The sequence below is a fragment of the Brachyhypopomus gauderio genome, chromosome 18 (genome assembly GCF_052324685.1).
Source record: "Brachyhypopomus gauderio isolate BG-103 chromosome 18, BGAUD_0.2, whole genome shotgun sequence".
Taxonomy (NCBI): Eukaryota; Metazoa; Chordata; class Actinopteri; order Gymnotiformes; family Hypopomidae; genus Brachyhypopomus; species Brachyhypopomus gauderio.
This window is the reverse complement of record NC_135228.1, coordinates 6,310,195-6,336,843: the sequence shown is the minus strand read 5'-3', so window position 1 is coordinate 6,336,843 and position 26,649 is coordinate 6,310,195. Positions and strand designations below refer to the sequence as shown.

At 40.4% G+C, this 26,649-nt stretch overlaps 1 protein-coding gene across 3 annotated transcripts in view; it reads left to right on the top strand.

The window, feature by feature from the left end:
• Window positions 1–26,649, top strand: part of loxhd1a (lipoxygenase homology PLAT domains 1a) — a 56,643-nt gene that overhangs the window by 21,797 nt on the left and 8,197 nt on the right. For 2 of the 3 annotated variants that reach the window (XM_076980021.1, XM_076980022.1), the window contains exons 18-32: window positions 1,029–1,189; window positions 1,406–1,579; window positions 1,681–1,819; window positions 2,140–2,291; window positions 2,384–2,517; window positions 3,049–3,209; window positions 5,977–6,081; window positions 6,300–6,428; window positions 7,255–7,419; window positions 8,548–8,729; window positions 8,951–9,067; window positions 10,520–10,682; window positions 10,918–11,072; window positions 11,651–11,860; window positions 13,022–13,145. In XM_076980021.1, coding sequence (XP_076836136.1) covers window positions 1,029–1,189; window positions 1,406–1,579; window positions 1,681–1,819; window positions 2,140–2,291; window positions 2,384–2,517; window positions 3,049–3,209; window positions 5,977–6,081; window positions 6,300–6,428; window positions 7,255–7,419; window positions 8,548–8,729; window positions 8,951–9,067; window positions 10,520–10,682; window positions 10,918–11,072; window positions 11,651–11,860; window positions 13,022–13,145 — 2,271 coding nt within the window. Of the gene's footprint in view, window positions 1–1,028; window positions 1,190–1,238; window positions 1,256–1,405; window positions 1,580–1,680; window positions 1,820–2,139; window positions 2,292–2,383; window positions 2,518–3,048; window positions 3,210–5,976; window positions 6,082–6,299; window positions 6,429–7,254; window positions 7,420–8,547; window positions 8,730–8,950; window positions 9,068–10,519; window positions 10,683–10,917; window positions 11,073–11,650; window positions 11,861–13,021; window positions 13,146–26,649 lie in introns of those variants that run through there. The other variant, XM_076980023.1, reaches the window with a different exon arrangement.

Below are 26,649 nucleotides of genomic sequence, written 5' to 3'. Positions count from 1 at the left end.
CACACACACATACATATATATACACACACACACACACACATACATATATATATATACACACACACACACACATACATATATATACACACACACACACACACACATACATATATATATACACACACACACACACATACATATATATATACACACACACACACACACATACATATATATACACACACACACACACACACACATACATATATATACACACACACACACACATACATATATATATATACACACACACACACATACATATATATACACACACACACACACACACATACATATATATACACACACACACACACATACATATATATATATACACACACACACACACACATACATATATATACACACACACACACACACACATACATATATATACACACACACACACACACACACATACATATATATACACACACACACACACACACACATACATATATATACACACACACACACACACACACATACATATATATACACACACACACACACACATACATATATATACACACACACACACACATACATATATACACACACACACACACATACATATATATATACACACACACACACACACACACACATACATATATACACACACACACACACACACACACATACATATATATACACACACACACACACATACATATATACACACACACACACACACACACACATATATATACACACACACACACACACATACATATATACACACACACACACACATACATATATATACACACACACACACACACATACATATATATACACACACACACACACACACATACATATATATACACACACACACACACACACATACATATATATACACACACACACACACACACACACATACATATATATATACACACACACACACACACACACAAGTTTGGGAGTTCTGTGCAATAGGTTTCAATTCTAGTGCTACAGTCACATGTCACGGTCACGTCGGTGTTTAATATGCTAACGGAGGGCGTTTATTGCGGCTGCAGTGAAGAACTATGAGGTGACGGTGGTGACAGGTGATGTTTTTGCGGGAGGCACCAACGCCAAAGTCTTCCTGCAGATCTACGGCGAGCAGGACAAGACCGAGGTCATCCAGCTCAAGAGCAGGTCCAACAACTTTGAGAGAGGAACCACGGAGATCTTTAAGGTGTGTGTTGAGAGTTATGATGATGTATGATAATAAAATGAGAGAGGAACCACGGAGATCTTTAAGGTGTGTGTTGAGAGTTATGATGATGTATGATAATAAAACTGACATCAAATAGGTAGTTTTGCGTGCACAATAAGCAGGTAATACTCTTCATCGTGATTATGTGATGCTGAAAAAGCCACTCTCCTTTCTTTCTGCAATTGGTCGCATCAGATAGAAGCTCTGGATGTTGGGCGGATTTATAAGATCCGTATTGGACATGATGGATCAGGTGTGTGTGCTGGTTGGTTCCTGGAATCTGTATTATTGAAATGCCTTGAAATGGCAATGGTGAAAGTTGAGAAGAAAGAAAAAGAAAAAGACAAGAAAAAGAAGAAGAAAAAGAAGGTGAGCAGTGAAGTGCCATCCATCCATCCATCCATCCATCCATCATTCCTCTCTCCTTCACTCTTCCTCTCTCAACACTCTCTCCCTGCCTGTCCGTGCAGGAGGAGGAGGAGGAGGTGACGGAGCTGAAGGAGGTGGTGAGGGCCTACAGCTTCGCCTGTAACCGCTGGCTCGCCCGCGACGAGGAGGACGGGGAGATCCTGGTGGAACTGAAGGCTGAGGACTATGAAGACCTGGAGGGTATGGAGAGGGAGAGAGAGAGAGAGAGAGAGAGAGAGAGAGAGGGGAGAGAGGGAGACAGGCAGAGAGATGGAGGAGAGAGGGAGACAGGCAGAGGGACAGAGAGGGGTGGAGGAGAGAGAGAAAGAGACAGGCATAGGGAAAAAGAGATAGGGAAAGAGAGAAAGGGAGAGAGACAGAAAGACAAAGACATGCAAAAAAACAAACAGTTTTGAAATAGTTTGTAGAAAGCAGAAGTTGCTTGGTTTACTTGGATCTGTATCTTGAGTGTGTGTGTGTGTGTGTGTGTGTGTGTGTGTGTGTGTGTGTGTGTGTCACAGAGAACACATATGAGGTGCATGTGTTTACGGGGACCATGTGGGGAGCTGGCACAGACGCGGGTGTCTACATAAACATCTACGGTGACATGGGGGACACCGGCGAGAGGAAGATCAGGAAGTCCAACCACCTTAACAAGTTTGAGCGTGGACAGGTAACACACACACACACACACACACACACACACACTCAGAAACACCTCCACAAAATAAAAAAACTTCTGTGTCCTGTGTGTCCTGTGTCCAGGAGGACATCTTCTCTGTGAGTGCCATGGACCTGGGTCTGCTGAAGAAGTTGAGGATCCGCCATGACGGGAAACAGGCCAACGCAGCCTGGTACCTGGACCGCGTGGAGATCATAGACACAAAAGACGAGACACGGTATCTCCACACGAACACACACACACACACACACACACAGCCAACTCCCTTTTCATACATTCAACTATAGTGTGGAGAAAACAATCAGACAGTGAGAATTTACATTCAGAAAAAAGTGCAAAGGCATCGTCTTCACGCAGCCTCTAGTGGTCATGTTTGGGAATGCACGTTTGTGTTAGACTGTGTGGCTATGGAGACAGAGCTGGGTGAGGGGCTCAGCATCGAAGAGTAACAGTGTCCAATTTCCCTGCACTGGGACATTTTAACCGCCCTTTCCCCATGTGTCGTTGTCAGTGGCTTCTCTGGCACAGAAAGCCAGGTGAGGCACAATAAACTCTGGTCAATATCTGACTCGTCGGTGAAACTCAAAACCCTGTTTGCTCAGTGAAGACAATCACAAATGTTCCTCAACAATGAAATCACAAGCACACACATTTACGTACAGCAGAAACGGATCAGAACATGAGTGACATCGCCAATATCTACATCCCTTCCTCTCTTTTTTTCATAATCTGTGTGTGTGTGTTTCAGGTACTTTTTCCCCTGCCAGCGATGGCTTGCGGTGGACGAAGACGATGGCCAGTTAGCGCGTGAGCTGGTTCCTGTGGACGAGGCCTTCATGAACAGAGAGGAGGAGGACGAGGACGGCGAGAGCATCATGGCACCGGCGCAGCTCGGACTGGAACAGAAAGGTCGGGCGGCGTGTCACTACTCCACGCTGTTACACCATTACACACTGTTATATACCATAACACCATCATCATGCCAGTAGACGTGACTACACACTGTTACACCATTACACACTGTTATATACCATAACACCATCATCATGCCAGTAGACGTGACTACACACTGTTACACCATTACACACTGTTATATACCATAACACCATCATCATGCCAGTAGACGTGACTACACACTGTTACACCATTACACACTGTTATATACCATAACACCATCATCATGCCAGTAGACGTGACTACACACTGTTACACCATTACACACTGTTACATACCATAACACCATCATCATGCCAGTAGACGTGACTACACACTGTTGCACCATTACACGTCCCACCGTTATGACACGTTACACATGGTTACATCAATACACACAGTCACTGTCATGCTTGCTGCCTAGAACTGGCCTTTGGTGAACTACACTACCCACAATCCTGTTTATCTCTTGTCCCCTGAATATTTGGTTCAATATTGCTTTGTCTTCCCTCATGTGTCTGTCTATAAATGCCATTCAGTCCTGTAGTCTTTTTGGAGTCTCATTCTGGAGACATTTCGGAGCTGGCATTACATTACGTTACATAGCAACACGGTGACTTGGTGGTTAGCACGTTTGCCTCTCAGCACTGGGGTCTTGGGTTCAAGTCCCTATCTGAGTGGAGTTTCCACGTTCTCCCTGTGTCTGTGTGGGTTTCCTCCGGTGTCTCCGGTTTCCTCCCACAGTCCAAATACATGGAGGTTAGGTAAATTGGCCCTCCCTGATTCCCTGACAAATTCTCCTTGAGTGTGTCTGTGTGTCTTCATGTTCAATAAAAAAGCAGTTGTCTGAGTGTGTGTGCATGAATGTGTGTGTGCTTGTGTGCCCTGTGGTGGATGGTGCTCTGCCACTAGGGTCTGTCCTCTCTCCCCTTCCTGCACCCCATTCAGTCCCCCAGGGGGCTGTGGATCCCGGTAGAGTACGCTGTGCGCAATTGTGAATGGTAGTGTAAGATGGTAGTGAATAGTAGTGTAAGAGTTGTACCTGTGTTAAAATTGTAAAGTGACCTTGAGTATCTAGAAAGGCGCTATATAAGTTGAACATTCATTCATTCATATAGTTATTTGTCTCCATTTTTGTTTTTTGTTTTACTTATGAATGTTCTCCTGCTTTTCTGCTCCTAGTCTGGAGTGAACTGTATATATTTTTTAATTGTCTTCTATTAAATTTCAAATCTCATCTGAGTTCGGCAGTCAGCTGCACACTATTACACGTGGTTGCACCATGTTTCACCCCTCTAGCATCAGAGTTTCCATGGGTTTCATGGTTACCATGGTGACACTTCCATGTGGTCTTTGTTTTGTTTGTTCCGGTCTGCACCCTTACGTTCCGCATCATATTCCTGCATGTCTCATATTGTGCTCCTGTGTCTCCTTCCCCCCCTTCTTGTCCCCCTTGGTTCATTATGTTCACATCTACTGGCGCCATGGGACTCAACCAAGTCTTCCCAATTAAGCATGCTCTGATGCGCACACACACACACACACACACACACACACACACACACACACACACACACACACACACACACACCGTCCTCCTCTGTGATACTATTACACATGTTCCCGTTATACACTTCTGAAAAACAGGGTCCACGACACGTGACCTTCCACATCCTTGCTCTAACAACATGTTAAATGGAAATCAACATCTTAAAGCCCTTTAAGAGAAGGTTCCAGAAGACAGAGGCAAAAGTATTCCAGAAAGACATGTTTGAAATACTACAGTGTCATATATGCTACAAATACTACAGTGTCATATATACTACAAATACTACAGTGTCATATATGCTACAAATACTACAGTTTCATATATACTACAAATACTACAGTGTCATATATACTACAAATACTACAGTGTCATATATACTACAAATACTACAGTTTCATATATACTACAAATACTACAGTGTCATATATGCTACAAATACTACAGTGTCATATATACTACAAATACTACAGTTTCATATATACTACAAATACTACAGTGTCATATATACTACAAATACTACAGTGTCATATATACTACAAATACTACAGTTTCATATATACTACAAATACTACAGTGTCATATATACTACAAATACTACAGTGTCATATATACTACAAATACTACAGTTTCATATATACTACAAATACTACAGTGTCATATATACTACAAATACTACAGTTTCATATATACTACAAATACTACAGTTTCATATATACTACAAATACTACAGTGTCACATATACTACAAATACTACAGTTTCATATATACTACAAATACTAGTTTCATATATACTACAAATACTACAGTGTCATATATACTACAAATACTACAGTTTCATATACACTACAAATACTACAGTTTCATATATACTACAAATACTACAGTGTCATATATACTACAAATACTAGTTTCATATATACTACAAATACTACAGTGTCATATATACTACAAATACTACAGTGTCATATATACTACAAATACTACAGTTTCATATATACTACAAATACTACAGTGTCATATATACTACAAATACTACAGTTTCATATATACTACAAATACTAGTGTCATATATACTACAAATACTACAGTTTCATGTTTTTTTTTCTCAGTTTCTTTGCCTGTCTGTTTAATTTATGATTTTACAGGAGGTTGTACAATTTCAGCTATGTCACTTTTCCTTGTGTGTGTCAATAGCCATGACAACCACGTACACCATGAGAATAAAAACAGGGGAGAAGAAGCACGCTGGAACTGATGCCAACGTATACGCCATCCTATACGGCACCATCGACGACACGGGTGGGTGTGTGTGTGTAACGACACACACATGCCATCTTATACGGCACCAAGGACGACACGTGTGTGTGTGTGTGTGTGTGCGTGTGTGTATATAATGCCATCTTATATGGCACCAAGTAACTCCAGACACTGTGTGTGTGTTTATGTAATGGAGAGATTGCGTAGGACAGTACACTATAGAAATTGAAATGTGTGTGTATGTGTGTGTGTGTAATTAGGTATCATCACCCTGAAGGCTTGTAAGAACCACAGGAACAAGTTTGAGTTGGGCATGATTGATGAGTTCACCATAGAGGCTGTGGACCTTGGCTCACTCAAACGCATCCGCATCGGCCACGACAACGCAGGTATACACACAAACACACACACACACACACATACACAGATGTAAGCATGTATATATTAATTCATGTTTGTTTTATGGGTGTGTGCGTTTGTGTGCGTGTTGTGTGTATCGAACACTGTAACGAATCGCTGTTCTTTTTACAGCAAAAAACAGAAGTAATAACCATTCTTCTATTAATCCGTATCCAGGACAAGGGTTTAGTTTGTTTTTTGCAATTAACTTAATCTGCTCTGTTAGTCTTGACTACTTATCATGCAGATATGTTGCGGTTGTTAATAACCATATTAACAACGTGATATGAGATGATATGAATATATGAAAATATTATGCATTGCAGATTTTGTAGAAAAGACACAGCATATGTATAGCACTCATTAATGATGCATAAACATTAATGAATATTCATGTGTGCAAATACAGACAAGCTATTTCATCGTACACCCCAGAATACTCACAAAAAGTATTTTGATGTAGCACATTAATCTAAACTCATGAGGTTTGTACTTCTGTGATAGGGACATGTTGCATGTCTAGCCGAGTCTTTACCTTTGTAGACTGTGTGCACAGGAAGTTGCTGTGAATCATTTGCGGCAGGTTTCAGTTTATTCCTGACCCCCTGGAGTTGGTAGTTGTTGTAATCACTACAGACAATTATTTACAGTGTGTGTGTGTGTATGTGTGTCTTTGTTTTTCCTTTGGGTTTTTGTTTTTGTGTCCTTGTGTTTGTTTTTGGTTTGTACATTTGTGTGTGTGTGTGGTATGTACATTTGTGTGTGTGTGTGTGTGTGTGTGTGTGTATGTGTGGTATGTACGTTTGTGTGTGTCAGGCGCTTCTCCTGGCTGGTTTCTGGACTGGGTGGAGATTGGTGCTCCGTCTTTAGGTCAGTGCCTGCACTTCCCGTGTGGCCGCTGGTTGGACAAAGGGGAGGATGATGGAGCCATTTACAGAGACCTGTACCCCAACGACCTGCAGACAGAGCTATACACACCCTGTACGACACACCCACACGATACACACACACAATATACACACCCTGTACGACACACCCACACGATACACACACACACAATATACACACCCTGTACGACATACACACACGATACACACACAATAATCACACCCTGTACGACACACACACACGATACACACACACAATATACACACCCTGTACGACACACCCACACGATACACACACACAATAATCACACCCTGTACGACACACCCACACGATACACACACACAATAATCACACCCTGTACAACACACCCACACGATACACACACACAATATACACACCCTGTACGACACACCCACACGATACACACACACAATATACACACCCTGTATAACACACCCACACGATACACACACACAATATACACACCCTGTACGACACACCCACACGATACACACACACACAATATACACACCCTGTACGACACACCCACACACAATATACACACCCTGTACGACACACCCACATAATACACACACACAATATACACACCCTGTACGACACACCCACACGACACACACACACACAATATACACACCCTGTACGACACACCCACACGATACACACACACAATATACACACCCTGTACGACACACCCACACGATACACACACACACAATATATACACCCTGTACGACACACCCACACGATACACACACACACAATATACACACCCTGTACGACACACCCACACGATACACACACACAATATATACACCCTGTACAATACACCCATATGATAAACACACACAATATACACACCCTGTACGACACACCCACACAATACACACACACAATATATACACCCTGTACGACACACCCACACGATACACACACACACAATATACACACCCCAGACACACAGTACACCTTCAATAAATGTATATATTTAAAAAGTTAAAGTAAAGAATAGAAAGACTCTATACACCCCACAAATACACACACACACACACACACACACACACACACACATGCGGATGGTTTCAGGTTCAGGATCACTATGGTTGAGCTCCTTACATCTGCCTGTGTGGGAGACCGTGATCCAACGGTACGTGCGTTTCTCTGACGTTACGCCACCTGAGTTGCCCTGCTGTCATGTTCCAGACGTTCCCTATGAGATCAAGGTCTTCACCAGTGACGTGTTTGCGGCGGGCACGGATGCTGACGTCTTCATCACCCTCTACGGGCAGAACGGCGTGTGCACCTCACAGAAGTCCCTCTGCGTCAACAAGAGAGAGAGACGTATGTACTTCAAACGGGGCGCCACAGATATGTTCATCGTGGAGGTAAAACACACATCCACACACACAGTTTTAATGTAAACTTTAAACTTTAATGTACTTCAGGATTTGTATGGCACATTTTGATCACAGAAACTGATACAGATTTGCTGCAGATTTGAAGCACAGGACGTCAGCAGTGGGCAGTGTTAACGCTCGTTAAAATCTGTAACATAATGTATACATGACAGAGGCTGACGCAGCCCCTCCCCCACCTCCCCATACAGCTGGAGGACATTGGTGACGTCATTGAGAAGCTCCGGATCGGTCATGACAACCGCGGCGTGAATGGGGGCTGGCACCTCGACCGCGTGGACGTCCGGAGGCTACTGAGGAAAGGGAAGGTACGGCGAGACCCCACCTGCTTTTCTGATGGTACTCTTATCTGCAGTGACTTAAATATTTGCTGCTGGTTATGCTGCAGTGTGAGATCGAACCCATTATCTTCTGCTTGGCCCTGTTTTCACATTCACAGTGACAAAAATGGGGGTTAATCGTGGTCAGATGTTCAAGTACAGCTATAGGCGGTGTCGCTGCAGGTCATGGGAAAGGTCATTGCAGGTCACGTGCAGTGTAACTGTTTATCGTGCCATGTAGAAGAAAAGTTGTTGGATTTGTGAAAATGCGCTCCAAGCTAACTTGGAATTCCAGAAGCCACCAGTGACTGCATTCCGGCTCGGAATTTCTGAAAGTCCAAGTTACGTTGCCCCTGGCGTTCCGCAAGGGGGTAGGATTCTCCTGGCAGGCGTTTTTATTTAAAATTGTTCTTTTCCTGCCTGATAGCTCCAGACCACCCATTCTATTGACCCACATGCAGCCCTGCCTGGGATGTCTGTCTGTCTGGGCCGTCTGTCTGCCTGTCTGCATGTAATTAGTTCCACTAAATCTCGGTCTGTGCCACGTACGGGAGTGTGGACGTTATATCTCCTGGACGGTGGACAGGCCCAGAAGCCTGTGAGCCAACACAAGTTTGTGGCAGCATTTTAGCCTGCTGGATGCAGACAGTGTAACTAACACCACCGTGTCTCTGCATTGCAGCCTGTTCACACCGTTACCATCTGGCAATGACAGGTTTGCAGTATTACAGTGTCTTTAAGCAGTATTTCAGTGTTAAATCTCAAGAAACATTATTTTAGAGCATTTAGTAGTAATTTAGTAGTTTAAGTATATTAGGTTTAAATAGGTTTAGTATATTTTGTCAGTAGCAATAATCCTGCGAACAATTAATGGGAACTCACCGCTGATGGAGTGTCTTCACTGACCACATACAGGACTACAAGTTCCAAACTCCCACGTTTTACCAGCTCTTCATCACCTGACTACTAATTGCACTTGTAGCTTGTTAAGTATACTTATTTAAACTAGTCCGCATCTACCTTTTGTCATGAAGTATTGCCATTCCCTTGTGTGTGTAGTGATTGTTCTTATTATCTGTTCTCTTGTTACCGGTCTGTACGCCTCATCTACGCCTCATCTCAACGTTACTCCTAGTGTGCTCCCTGTGGTTATGTTTGGTCCTTTGTCTTCTGTGTTTTACTGGTTATGACCTAGACTGTTTTCGACTTTGCTGTGGTACGTCGTCTTTTTGTAAGTGCTGGCCTTGACCCTCGCTTTGATTTATACTACAATTTTGGATTGCCCCGCTATAAAAAAACATTTTACAGGAGTCTTGGCTGTTTTGACGTGGAGAAATAGCTCACATTAACACACAGAATGAAACTGAACAGCTAAGAGAGCGGAGGGTGGGGGTGGGTTATGGGTTTGGTGCTCATTTTTGTGCGTGTGCCTGTACGTAGGGCTCGGAGACTACGATGTTCCTCTGCGAACGTTGGCTGGCGCGCTCGGAGGACGACGGGGAGACGATCCGGGAACTGGTGCCCTCCAACATCATCATCGAGAAGCTGTCGCATGACGGCACTCTCAAAGTCATCGAAACGGAAGTGGATGACGCACTGGAGAGTACGTGGCACACTCACTGTGTGTGAGAGTGTGTCTGTGTGTGAGAACACCATCATTGAACACGAATATAGTGTGTGTGTTTGTCCTACACGGTGTGTATATTTATTTGTGTGTGCCATACAGGATGTGTATATTTGTGTTTGTGTGTATGTGAGATGTGAACTTTGTCATTTTTGCACTAGCAATAGTGCTCACTTGAAAACTGTTACCATGTGCTGTGTGTGCGTGTGTTCAGCTCATACATACTCGGTGACTGTAACCACGGGTGACGTGTACGGGGCTGGCACTGATGCGAACGTCTTCATCACCATATATGGAGACATGGGCGACACTGGGGAACGCAAACTCAGCAAGTCTGAGAACAACAGGAACAAGTTTGAGAGAGGAGCGGTGAGCAACACACACACACACACACACACACACACACACACACACACACACACACACACCTTTCTAGTTGCTTGCACTGACTTTTGCAACTTTTAAGAAAGAGTTCTTGTGTTTGCAGCACTTTTCATACCAACCTGAAGCATACATATGCATGTGTCCAATACTGACATACTTGCATGTATGTGTCCAGTGTATGTCTCCTAACACTCCTGTCACCTGTGTCTCCTACCCCTCCTGTGTCTCCTAACATTCCTGTGTCTCCTAACCAGCAGCTCCTGCTGTCCTCCTGCTGTATGATTCTTCATGCTTCAGCATACCTGATTCAGCTCATCAAAGTGCTTTAGCGCAGCACAACGAGGCTGAGCCCAGTCTATTTCAGCAGCGGTCACAAGTGTTCTTCCATTGATCAATCATCAATTATATGAAATGATATAAAACTTTAAGCTCATATGCATATGAAATTTGGTACATATCTAGCAGATCTGTTTATAGCAGATTGACTTAGTGACTTTTGTTTGATATGGTCCCCTTGATTGTGATTGACTGCTGATGATAACAGCTGCCTTCTGATTGGTCAGGTGGACACATTCAGCATTGAAGCTGTGGATCTGGGCAATGTGTTCAAGATCCACATTCGACATGACAACAGCATGCTGAGCCCTGATTGGTACTTGGACCAGGTGGAGGTTGTCGACACGGATACGGACGAAGTGTTTCTCTTCCAGTGTGAGCGCTGGCTGTCCCGCAAGAAAGAAGACAAGCGTATTGAGAGAGTCTTCTACGTCAAGGTGTGTGAAACTGTGAACACTTGTAGCTTCAGTCAAAACACACGCCATTTCTTTCATTATGTTTATAAACAGTAGCGAATGTGCCTTTCAGGAGACACATCTTGTTTAATGCCATTTAGTCGTAGAACCCTGTTTTTAATTCTTCGGCTCTCTGAACAATGGCCGTTCCTAATGACAATGTACTACTGTTTGTCAGTCGTTGACAGCTGCTGATCATAAATGATTTGCCACCAAGGATTAAGCATTTTATTTCAAATCATGTTAATAGGAATAAGATATGGGAAAATACAGAAGGCCTACACCGTCCTACTGAATTAAAGAGGACTATTGTAACGCAGCTCGCGCTGCGGAGCGAGGGGACGGACACAAATGCTGAGAAGAGCGAGATTTATTACAGGGCATACCATCATCGGAGTCGGATAACCAGTCCGGGTTCATAACGGGAGGGCAGTCAGAATAACAAAGGTACACAGGCATACTAAACACGACGGGGAAACACAGAACAAACTCACGAGCAAGATGAAACAGCCAACAGCAAGCACAAACCAACAGCATGAACAAAACCACAGATAACTAGACGGGGGAATTGTAGGGACTGATATACATGAAACTAAACTAGGAACAGGTGACGGCAATAACACGGGGCGTGGTAACAAACGAGGAATCACGGAGACAAACGAGCAGGGCGGGATAAACAGGCAAGGAACACAGACACGAGGGAACCCGGAGTGACAGCTAAGGGAGGGGGCGAGGCCATACGTGACAACTATACTGAATTAAACAGGGCTATATTGAATTAAACAGGGCTTTACTGTGTTAATCATTGTTATACTGAGTTAAATAGTACAAATGTACATATCTTTGCTTACAACCATTGTTTCATTTCAGAGCCAATATACAGACGTGTACCAAAGTTGTAACAAAGGTGTAACAATGGTGAAAAGGGCAACAAATAGTTCTTCAAGTGATTATTGTGGCTGAAAATTGTGTTCTAAAAATGTGAAAGAGAAATTGTGCACTTGGGGTGCAGCTGCAGGTTTTACAATGACTGAATTCAGACAATATAAGATACTGCAGAAGTGGAGAAAGCCAGTGGCTGCAGATTCATTCCTGAAAGCTAATAGTAATGTAACAAAAGGTTTGTTTTGTGTGTGTGTGTAGGGTTTTGAAGGGGAGAGAGAGAGTGCATTCTGTCCTATAAAGAAAGTAACAAACCTGGACAGCAACATGAACAAAAATAACAAGAAACGAAGTTCAAAGGAGGAGGAAGAGGAGGAACCTTCATGTAAGCAGAAGAGGAGGAACCTTCATGTAAGCATGGTCAAGCGCACACACACACACACACACACACACACACACACACACACACACACACACACACACACACATTCCTTACAGAACCAGTTAAAATGTGGTTTAAAGGGACCCACCTTTCCCTTTGGTCTAAAGAAATGCTGGAAAAGTTTTTAAAAAAATGTTTCTTTTTGCAGAACACAAATATCACTTCAGATTGCTTCTAGACCAGGGGTAATCAATTAAATCTTTCCGCGGTCCATTTTTGGCAGATAGCTCAGACCTTAGGTCCGGGTCCGCAGTGGCGAACGAAAGTTGTTGAGTGGGGGGGGGGGGGGGTGGCGGCGAACAAAAGTTGTTGAGCGTTGGGGGGGGGGACGTAACACTCAAATGGGTGGTGAACGTAACACTCGTCTGAAAATAAATTCTCCGGTTTAAAATATAGTCTCCCGTTAAAATTTCTTTGGCATTTGGGTCCGTATCCAGTTAATCAGGAATGTGATTGGGTCCGGACAGGACGGCGTTCGGGTCCGGATCCGGACCGCGGTCCGCCATTTGGTGATACCTGTTCTAGACCAAATTAAACTCTTAACACGTCAACTTGACATTATGCTTGTATATGGGGACATGCTGAAAATCTCCCGCCTACAATATGAATGTGATTTATAAGGTCATATCTGCTTTACCAGTACACTCGCATAACAATACACAAAAATGGCCATTTCACTGTATTAGAAGGACAAAGATGGTTTAGTAGGACTTGAGTATACACAAACACAAACATGACAATATGATGCATTACCAAGACAGGCATAAATAAGAACAGGTCATTGTATTCAACAAACTACAGAATTAAGTCATATGCAACTTCTGTTTAAACAAAGGACATAAGAAAAAGAATAACAATGACATCCTCATTAGAACTTGATTTTTCCCCTATTAATAGAGATCACTCACTATACAGCACTGAAAATAAAAGTAGCATAAAAAGTAGCTCTTCTAACCTGTTAGTCTCTTTTAATAATATATTTTAATGGAATAAACCCAAACCACAAAATCTAAACAAACTATGTATTATAAAACAACCAAAAAAATTAAATAAGATCTTCAGTTAGACAGTGTTTTTCATTTAAATGTGATCCCTCTATTTCTATCAAAATCTCTGATGTCTCTGTTCAGCATGCCAGCACAGAATCCTCAGCATCTTTGCACTGCTGACATTCTGCCATCGTGGCCAGTGTCCCTTTCATTATTGAGGGTTGAAATGCTTCATCATGGCCTTGACCTCTTGTTTAGACCGTTTTTTTTCCCTAGGGATTTCAACTTCTGCAATATTGTCATTGCACAATGTCAAAAACAAACAAAAATATTTAAGCAAATTCAAAATACAATTCACAATGATTCAAACTGAAGTAGACAGTTGGGCCAACAATATTGATTCACCTCCAGGCTTATATTTCCATGATTTTGGCTCTGTCATGCTCTGTTTTTTTCTGATTCAACAGGGTGTTTGACAAAATAAATAATATTGAGCATGTACATGGAAGTACTGAAGAGCTCCACAGTATTGTCCACTAGGTGTCCAAGGTCTCTCCAAAGTGCCACGCCTTTATACAAATGTGCCACACCCTTATTCAAGACGTTGGCCAATATAAATCAAGAGCATGTAACATTTTTTTTTTTTTACTAAAACAAAATAATATCTCCCAGAAAGTTCATTATCTATAGCTTCATTATTAATTGGCCAAAAGATGATATAGCTTCCAAGAGGGTAACTAAGCTATCCATGCCAAGAGGCTAAACAATGCATAAATATTACAGTACACACTGTATCTACATACAGTACATAATACTGCTTATATTGTAAGATTTAGTATGCATTCTCTTATTCACAACTGTTTATTCATACTCACAAACACAACTGTTCATAGCTCTTCTTAGCCATTCTTATCTAACTTCCAGTTTATCATTGTACCCAACAACTCGACATAAACTCCAGCTAAAGTAAACCTTTCCTTTTTCTATGATGTCCTTACCAAGGTTATAATAGTTTTGGATTTTTCATTATAGTTTAGTTTTTATTTCATTGTGACTTCTTTTTTTCTAATTCAGTTAGTTTTAATTAGTTTTTAGAGCATGTTTGCTAGTTTTTATTAGTTTTAATTTATTTTTTAAAGCTTAGTTTTAGTTTAGTTTTCAGTAGTTCTAGTATTAGTTTTAGTTTTTTCTATACTTTGGGTTATTTGTCATGTGCAGGATTCAAAGTAAAAACTCATCAAAAGATACCATTTTTAAAAATGCATTCAATTACTGTTGAACAACCAACAGTCCACAAGATAGAAGCCTTAAGTGCAATATTGCTGCTGAAAATTGCCAGACTAGGACAGGCACGAACATAGGAGCGTATTTTGGTTCGTGTGAAAAGCCAAACTTTTTGAACGCAATCGAGTCACACAGTCGTGTTGACATCCAGTCTCAACACATTAACTAGTGCATCCACCCGCTTGTGGTTTTTCTGCATATTAACTAACCAGCAGCTATTTGATCACTGGTGAAGACGGTCCATTATGGTTCTCCTTCCCGGTGCTACCTAGCCGGGATGGTGCTTCTCTTTTGGCGAAGCTACTCTGAGACTAGCTTGTCAAGGTACTGGCCCTCTTGTGTGAGCTTTGAGATTTGTGGGGTTTTTCCTCTTGAGAACTACTCCATATATTTTATCACCTGTTTCCACTACAAGACATGTAGTCTTTATTGTAGTCATATTAAAACAATCCCATACAGGACTTGCCGTTTTCTCCCAACTTTTGTTGTTGTAATTTTGCAGGCTAGCATGGCGAGGAGGAGCTCTAAACAAGAGACGTGACGGACCATGAGGTGCCGTACGGTTCTGCCAGCTAATATAAAACGTCTAGTGAAAAAAATCGTTTTCATATCAGTCCACAAGACTTATAAATAAACAAACATGAAAACGAAGGGTATCCTATCTATAATTTCGGAACGTTTTAGTTAGTTTTCTAAACATGTAATATAGTTAGTTATTGTTTTTTCTTTTAATTACGTTGTTATTTATTTCAGTTAACGAAAATGTTTTTTCAATATCAGTTTTAATTTTTTGTTCGTTTTCATTAACGATTATAACCTTGGTCCATATGTATATGCAATTGATGGAGAAAAATATGCATGTTGGAGACTTCTCCAACGTGTCTTCTGTTAAAAACAATTATTCTTGCAAGTGTTGTTTTAGCAAACTGCATAGATTTGTGGTGATGGAGTCTCTTTCAGGTTTTCAGATGCTGTATCTGTTGTTGTTTCCAGGTGTTTGTGAAGAAGCTGAACATCATGAGTGAAAGATAGTGTTGATGGCTTGTTGAACTTTGCTTTATTCAGTGTGCTTAAAGCTGTATGTGAGATTAGCTCTGACAATTTGGTGGTATCCTGTGTAACTTTTGAACGTCTCAGTTGACTTGACCGACCCCTCACCTTTCAAAGCCCTATATTGAACAATGTCACAGATCTTCTGGAAAGTGTGCCCCAATTTCAGTGCTAGGCTTGGCGTCTGGTAGCAGTTATTTTCTTCGTCATAACCTCACACCTTCTTGACAGCTTGAATAACTTTTGAAAAATTTGCAGGCTTTACAGCTTCTTCCAGGCTGTGTATAGCAGACTCACTGCGCAATGTGATCAAAAACCTCCCAGTTTCATGGAACTTCTGTCGAACATACTCATATTTGGTAGGATCATTGCCATGCTTGTTGAAGAAAGACTGCGCTAGCTGAAGAATGCAGAAGTCATTGCGAACTACAGCAGCAACCTCATCTTGCTTCATTGCACTCAAGAGCTTCCAAACCCCTTGGGATATCTGTTGTGAGAACGTAGTCTCTGCAAGAGCAGCCAGACCCAAAACCTTGGTTCTTCCTTGCGGTTTGTTCAGTACTCCTGGCTTTGAGAAACATCTTCTGACATGTTGCCACAAATCTTTACGTAGAAACATGCCTTTGCAGTACATGCAGTTTACAAATTGTTTTGAATTACAAACTTGGTTTGGTCTTCGTTTCTGTAAAACATCTGAATTATGCTGATAGTTACCCTTATATTCCTTATTTTTTCCAGCAATCTTTTACATTCCTTGGAGTACTTTGGAAATTACAGTGCTTCTGATACTTCAACTTCTGTCTTGTGGGTTTTCAAGTGACGAGAAATTTTGGACTGAGTTTTCCCCACAAATATAACAGTAGTTTTTCTTGTTCTCAGAATACGAAATTGCACGCGCTTTTTCTGAAACAGTCACTGTATCCTTCTGTCTTGTTACTATTACATTCTGAAAATCAGCCTCACCCAGCCTCACCCCCCCCCTTTCACACACGCGCAATAAAAAAAAAAATTTTAAACGCGCACTTTTTTTTTTACACACGCATTTTTTATTTTTTTCACATGCCCACGCTCACGCACATTTTTTCACACACGCATTTTATTATTATTTTTTGTTTCACACGCGCACGCTCACGTGCAATTTTATTTATTTTTTCACACGTGAACTTTTTTCACATAAATTTTTTAATTATTTTTTTCACAGCCATTTTTTATATATTTTTTTCACGCGCGCACTTTTTTATATATATTTTTCACACGCGCCCTTTTTTTCACACGCGAAATTTCTTCCACATGTGCACACGCATTAAAATTTTTTTTTCCACACGCGCATTTTATTATTTTTTGTTTCACACGTGCATGCTCACACACGTGCAATTTTATTTATTTTTTTATACGCGCACTTTTTTTCATACATTTTTTATTTTTTACACATGCATGCTCACACGCGCAATTTTATTTATTTTTTCACACGCGCACTTTTTTTTTTACTATTATAAAGCTTACACTTCTACTATTATCAATAATGTAATATGCAAATAACAATAAACTTTTAAAAAAGCTGTGAGTTGCTAGTTAGCAACGTTACACTAGCCTTGAAAAAGGCTGTGAACCTTTCAAAGTTTAATATAGTTGTAACGTTCGGGCGCAGCCAAGGACGAGACACGGAATCCCCGCTTACGTAGCAAACGTTACGTTTAATAACAACAGATATTGCACAATGGCGCACGAGAACACTGAAGCACATACACTCAACGTGCAGACTTTAGACAACGACGAGCACAAGACACTACGCGAACGCACATTAAATAGACAGACCACATCAACCCCACGTGATGATGAGACGAACCACAGGTGAGACAGATAATTACAAGACACACCCGCACCCACGGAGATACACTGACACAGACGAATAGACGCAGACAACGTTAACACACGCCCCAAAGGAAGGGTTCGGGGACCGTAACGTGACAATAGTAAATATAGTAATGTAATATTATATCATGTAATGTAATATAATATATAAGCCTTTGAAAAGACTATAAAAAGAATGTAACAGAATATATGCAATATAGTATAGTATAATATAAAAATATTTATATATATTATAAAATAATATACTGCAGTAAAAAGGTCAATGAGCCTTTAAAAAGGCTGTTGGTTGCTGATCTGGTAATAGCAAGGTAAAAGTTGTAGTAAAAGCACAGAGCAAGTTCACAAGCTGAACTGTCTGAATGTGAGGAGTTTTAATACTGGCAGGGGGTTTTATATAGAACTTGCATATTCACTTGGAAGTTCTCGCAACACCTGATTGGCTCAGCCCCCGTCTTGATCTTGCATATTCACTTGGAAGTTCTCACAACACCTGATTGGCTCAGCTCAGCCCCCCCCGTGGGAATTTATGGCAATGTAACAATTTTTCACCACTGAGTGAGAGGGTGGGGGAGGGGTAGTGTGTGTGTGTGAGAGAGAGAGACAGAGAGAGAGAGAGGGGAAAGGTTTTGAGTATATTAAAAATGCTGTGTTAATGATATTAAATCAAGTTTCATTATTGTCAAGACCCCTTCACACTGCCTTGAAACATGTCAAGTCATGTCAAACTCATTGAATGGTCATTGAATAAGAAGCTGAATAAAATATATTTTCCAATAAATAATCCTCAAACTAAATATCAGGGTTACACGCATACGCAGCCACAGCAACTACAACAAAACCACTTGCTGTTTCATCTGTCACCAAACCAAAATTGTGCTACTCAGTAAAATTAGCTTGCAGTTCTGTTGTAGGAAAAGGCACTTTTCCTTTTGTGCATTCCTTCAGAACTAGAGTGACCACTGGTCTCTTTACTGTTGTTTATTAAAGGGGAAACATGAAACTAGTCAAATGGCTTGTTGTTTTCACATAAGTGAAATCACACCCTTGGCCAAATTCACTCAATTTAATCAGTGTCAAAGATAGCATTCATCAGACAAATTGCTTGTCTTAAATTTAAATAATTGCAAAATTGCTAAATTAATTTTTGTCTCTGCGCTTAAGAGAAATTGAACATAATAATTTTGAAACAATACAAATTCAGAAGCATTAAGTAAGGGCCTGAGTTTGTAGGTCCCTAGAAAGTCAAGGAGCCATGGTAAACGACTTCTATGGAAGTCAAGGGCCCCGTAGCAGGGGCCCTCGTGATCAAGGGCCCTCTAATGGTATGCCCTGCTCTTCTCTAGGGCCCCCTGGTAGGGGCTCTCATAACCAGGGCCCTAATAGCCATAAGTCGAAGTCAGAGCAGTGCCACAACGCCTCATCCATTTTCCTAAGGGGCCCAAAAGCATGGCTAGGGGCCCCAAAAGCATGACTAGGGCCCTCCAAAGCATGGCTAGGGCCCCCAAGAGGCCCTGGGGTCAAAGTCCCTAATAGTCAGAGGATCCTTAAAATGGAGGGCCCTCGGAAATAAAAATATATTGTACCATAAATGTTGATAGGCATCGCAAAAAGTTTTCGGCCAGGGCCCCCCTGACCTCAAGGGCCCCTGGGCTCTGGCCCCACTGGCCCGGTCAGTAATCCAGCCATCCAAGCTATGAAGCTGTTACAGTGACCCTTAGCAAAAAGTAGTATACTTAAAGTTCATTTTATTAAGTATACTTCAGTATAAGCATAGCAAGTATACTACAGACCATATACTTTAAGTGTGTATAATTTAATACTTTTTCGGACTAAATTGGAACATTTATAGTTTATAAAATTATACTTTCAAGCTCATTTTAGGTTTTCAAAAGTACACTTTATAATATAAAACTAGTATACTCATCTATATGCTATCAATGTACTTGGTATATCCCTCTCGTATGCTTAAATTATACCACAAGTACACTTATCAATATACTGCCATTGCACTAGTTATATATTTTGAGTCTATTTTTATTGTATACTTTAAGTATACTGTTATAAACATTGGTTATTTCACTAGTTTACTTTAAGTTTACTTGGCATATTACTTGTAGCTTACTATTTATGTACTTGAAATATACTCCTTAAAATATTCTTAAAGTTTATTGTATGTACACAAGAGTGTGATGCATTTACAAAATCACATTTCACACATTTCAAAAACAAATACATATGAAATAAAGTGCTTCCTTGTTGGAGAAAATGAAAAGAAAAAGTGCACATTTGCATGTAAAAAATATAAACATAATGGTCTCTCCAAGATCAAGTCCTTGTTTGTAAAAAGTGGTAATGTGACGCTGGGGTGCGAGATAAGGACGAGGCACGGAGTCCTATCTTACGGTACAAACGGCACTTTATTTAACACATGAAAAGCGCAGACAGCACACGTGAAACACTTATACATGTAAATGTGATCGACTTTGACAAAGACGAGCATGGGACACGCACATTAAACAGACAAACCACATAAGCCCAAAGTGATCACAAGACGAGCCACAGGTGAGACCAATTAACACAATCAGACACAACTACACCCACAGAGAACCACAGACGCAGACAACTAGATGTAGACAACCAAAACACATGCCCAAAGGGGAGGGGTCAGGGGCTGTAGCGTGACAGGTAAAGCAAAACTTATGCATATGCTTGTAGAAATGTAAACATAATATTTTAAACTCCAGCATTATACTATTAATATATAAATAAAATGTTAAGCATGAGTCAATGACTTGGCCTTATCATGCACTTGGAGCAAGATATAGTAAGTATTAGTACTTTGTGGCAGAAAGATGTAAAAAGTATACTAAAGTATAAGTTTTAGTATTAAAATACAAGTGTAAGTCTTGGTATTAATGTACTTATCCTTTTCAGTATAAGCCAAGTATACTTCACTATACTATTCTTAAGTATCTAAAATATAGTTTATAAAAAGTCACCTTCAAGTATACTTCCTCAGTTTTAGTAAAAAATAAGTATACTCATAGTACACTTGAATAAACTTCTTTTTGCTAACCTCCTGACTACCAGGAAAAAAAAATTGTCCACTTTTTTTTTTTCCTTTTTAATTGTAAGGTAATTAGAATACTGAAAACATTTTTCTTGAAAATAAAGTTTTTATTTTTTAAATATGTGTCTATTATAGTGGACATCAGAACGCCATACATGTGAAACTGAACCTTGATGGCAACCAGTTGGTCCCAAAGAAAACACCAAAAGGTCAACATAAGAATGGGTTTTACATCCACATCATCACTGAAGTGTCCATCATCACTTTTTTTTGCTTGTTTTTCTTTGTTGTACTTATTTGGTATGGTACTTCAAAAAGCAATTCCCCATCTTGGAAACACAAAGGAATTGTGCACATCACATACGTTTTGCTCTTGCAACCAGATCTGCGACACTTTGATGCTTGTGTTTCATCCACCATTTCTGGAAGATGAATGGCTCCATAGTGTCTCAGAGCTGCATTTGGCAGCGGTTTCCACTTTTGACATGGAGGAGTGTAGTCATCTTCACCATCACTTGTGATTCCTGCTTGGGCCCGAGTAATCAATTCTTCACCAAGGAGCATTTTGAAGTCAAGGAACTTAAGTGGTTTCTTCCCTAAAAAATGGCAGTCACTCTTATATTCAAGCCATGAATTGGTAATTGCCAAGTCAAAAACGTGGAAAACTGCACGCACTGTCCATTTCCGAGTGTGAGAGGCCATCCTGTAGAAACTCAACATTCGATCAACCAAGTCCACGCCACCCATGTTGGTGTTGTACTCAGCAACTGCTAGTGGCCTTGACACCTGGACAAATCTTTTGTCTTTCTTGGACCATCTTCTGTGTGTGTCCTGAGGTTCAATACCATAGGCAGAGGATGCCATGGCAACTGGCTTGTTGTCCAACCACTTTCACCACAAGTTCAGGAGGCCTTCGTCTGACAACCATCTCAGATGCCCCTCTTCCTTTCTTGTTGAACGGCTTATCCCCTATGATTTTGCACTCCTTTGGAACCCTGTTTTTCATGAGGGTTCCAGTCCCTGTCAACCCTTTTGTCTTCAGAATGTCAAGGAGGTTGATTGTTGTAAAAAACCGGTCAAAGAACAGGTGGGTTCCTTGGGGAACTGACTCTACCAAATGAAGAACAGCTTGTTCTCCAATGCCCTTTCCTGCTGTATCTCTGGAGGTAATCTTGCCTTGGTAGACCACAAAGTCTAAGACTAGACCAGTTGGTGCAGCTAAGACAAACACCTTCAGTCCAGTTGGGTATGGTTTTCCTGGTACATGATGACTCCCTTTCAGAGGTGGGCAGTAACGAAGTACATTTACTTAAGTACTGTACTTAAGTACAGTTCTTGAGTATTTGTACTTTACTTAAGTTGATTTTTTTTTTAAATACTTGTGACTTTCACTTCACTACAGTTGAATAACAAATATAGTACTTATCACTCCACTACATTTCTGTCCAGCTCTCGTTACTCATTACTTCCACACACAACTCTCCTCCCCTCCCCCGATAGTATTTTCACAGGTGATAGCCTATCAGCAATCAAGGATGTGTCTGTGGTGTGTAAAATCAAGTTCGGTGTCGCTAGTCGTTCTTTTCCTAAATAACAGCAACATGAGCGGAGACGGCGGTGATGGAGCATGCCAGGGTTGCCAACTTTTCAAGATTGCTTGGAGGGAGATTTGAACCTGGACTTAGTGGCGAGTGTAAATTGTTGATCGGGGGGTGGCGAACGTTACCGGGGCGGTGAAAAATGGACACAAATTAAGTATTATATCGCGATCGCTGGTGGTTGATAGATATAGATCAGAGGTAAATAAACTAGATTTTTTTTCGGGGGGGAGATATCGGAACTGTGGCGTGAGAGCGTGTGAAAACGGTCAAATGCATGTGTCTCACGCTCAATGCGTGAGAGCTGGCAACCCTGGCATGCTCTTTTGCACCCATGGCCGTATCTCGACAAAATGTTCCAGTTTTCTGAACGGATGAATCATTCCTATCGTTTTAAATGCATGCTTTGTTTGCCAAAAACAAACTATATCACTGCATACCAAAATTCTCCGTCCCACCTGAGGAAGTATATTACGGTATGCAGCCTAAATGTTTTGTTAAGTGACTATGTAGTCAGAGGAGCTTTGCAGTAAGGCTAGTGAAATGACTTTGCCTGCTCACTCCACTGCTAGGTCTGCTAGGATCACTATAAATAATGTTAACATTAAATTGGCAAGTAATTCAAACTACGGAAACATCAATAAGGGAAACCGTGTGGGTTAATCGAATCTTGTCAAATAATGTTTCCATTCTAATGTAGAATTAATGTCAATAATTCTAATGTGGCTGTGATTTCTAGTTTGAAAAGAGTTTGTTAGCATGTTGGGTGGCATGGAGTTGGTGGGCTTTAGCCATACTGCAAAAGGTTGTAGCAAGGTTAGACTACCAAGATGCCACACTGCTAATTTTACTTTGTCTTTGTTTATATTGACTGTAGCATAATGTTGTATTGGATGACTGAATACCTAACTAGCAAAGAGAGAAAAATGTCATTTTATTATTGACTTTTAATATGGTAACATAATTTGCTTAAACAGGTTAGGCTAGGCTAATCAGTGAATTGTGGTTTTAGAAAATGTTTTTGTTCCTTAAACTAAAGTGTAGGAAAACTTTTCTGCTACCACTACCTGAATGATGTACATCATTGGAATATGCCTTATGGATTATTATCAAAGACTGTATGAATATTATGCCCAAAGAGGATTTGGTAGGATGTATAATACTTTTAAACTATAACTTTTTTACAAATGTGACGGAAGGTGTACTTTATTACTTAAGTATTTTTAAAAGCAAGTACATCAGTACTTTCACTTAAGTAAGATTTTGAACATGCAACTTTCACTTGTATCGGAGTAGCATTTGACCAGTGGTATCTGTACTTTGACTCAAGTAATGAAATTGAGTACTTCGTCCGCCTCTGCTCCCTTTCTTATCATTTTAAAAAACAGAACAACATTGAAGAAATAACTACAAATGTCCACTACGGAGGACATTTTTTAAACACTTAAATACTATGCTAAAATACAGTTAAAATAATCCAGACAATGATTTAATGTGTTAAGAGACTTATAAAAAATATGCAAACAACATTTCAAGCCAGAATTTACTCAATAAAAAGTATCATGCACTTACTTTTACTCTTCCCATAAAATGTGCTTGTACTGACAGACACCATTTTCCTGAATGTGAAAGAGGAAGTTACCAAAGCCACACCCCTTCAAATTAGGTATCATTGCAAAGCCCTGAATGTCCTCTGTAGAAACCAAAATGAGTTAATGCAGTAGTTTGCAGTGCTTGGGAGATATGCAGGTTTACAAAGGTCCTCCAGTTTTAGTATTAAAATACAAGTGTAAGTCTTGGAATTAATGTACTTAGTCTTAGACTTCTGTTTATACTTTTCAGTATAAGCCAAGTATACTTCACTATACTATTCTTAAGTATCTAAAATATAGTTTATAAGAAGTCACCTTCAAGTATACTTCCAATATACTCAGTTTTAGTAAAAAAAAAAAGTATACTCATAGTACACTTGAATAAACTTATTTTTGCTAAGGGGACTGACCTGGACGTATCCAAGTCAGTTCCACTGCCTAATGCGGAAACATCTGAAGATGGTTTAATATCTGACATGGACTTGACCTGATTGGCTATTTTCCTTGAAAGTATATCTTCAACTTCTCTAGAGCTGTCTGATTCATCACCTGTTTCTACATCTGTCAGCTGCTCCTCATAACAAAATAGGTCAAATTCTTCATTCTGACAGGCTCTTTCTTTGGCCATCAGACATTGCTTGCCCTTGCCTTTCCTTGCATTTTAGGGCCAACTTTGACCTGCAAGATTTGGTAATCCTGGAGTGAACGGTTTTCACTTTCTGATCACTAACATGAGCCTTTCACATTGTATTGCAAACTCAACTGAACTGCCTCATTCACTCTCTGACTGTCTCTGGCTCATATTCTCCATCTGATAATGACTTATACTCATCAAAACTTGAATCCCCTTCCCCTAGTATTAGAAGTCAGAAGATCACTATACAGCACTCAGAATAAAATGGTAAGAGTTCATAAAACAAATCTACCCATAAATATACCTACCCATGACACCAGCTCTGTCATTCAGCTTTTCAAAGCAGGACTTGTGCCAGAAACAAGAACAGACTACAAGCCAGAAAAATACAGCATCAATGCCACTGAACAATTGTCAACTGCAGCTTTTACACAAGGAGATGGCTAACACATGCATATATGTTAGATATGGCTAACACATGTTAGATATGAATCAGCATCAGAAACAAACTAACTCATAAAGACATTATTTTAATCATTTTCTGTTTTAAATATCTGATTGTGATTGTTACATCTCAGACCAATCCACTTGAGTGATACAACAGGTCCAAAACAAGCAACGCATTTGTTCATGCTTGAAACAGGTGTGTGAACTACCTTATGTTTACAGTTCTGTTTGAAAACAGAAAACTTGTTAATATCTAATTATAGTTTAAACGTTTACATAAAGACATTAATCTAAATCTGTTATTGTGGGAAATGGATGTCAAAAGGTTCTTAAAACACATTTGTGAGATGAAAAGGTCCTTTAGAATTGTATGTCAATGCAAATTACCAGTGCTGTCTCTTTGACAGGTGATAATGTAGCCAATGTAGCCATATAAACTAACCAACCCAAGGGGATTTGGATTAATTCTCACAATGTGATTTGGGAGCTGAACTGCCTGAGTGAACTGAACTGCATACAGGTAAAAATGGTGTTGTAAATAGTATGCTATTGACATAAACAAAAAATGGCTGAACTAGCACATTCATGCACAGTAAACTTCATTCAGAAGCAGTAAAGCTAAATAACAAGAGAGAACAACCGAACTAGCACTCCCCAGCCACAGTAAAACCCCTTTAAATAACACTGAGTAGCTATCTCGCAAGCTTTACTAGCTATCAATAAATAATGTGTAGACTTGAACTTGAACTGAAATGTTCACTCATAAATTAATTCGTAATGTGCATCATACAACATTTTCAATTACGCTGTTGAAGCTGGAGCTACTCATTCTATATTGGTAGATTGTGATTAAGCCGATGTGATTAAGCAGTTATGTAACAGTTAGCTTGATGCTAACATAATATCCCATA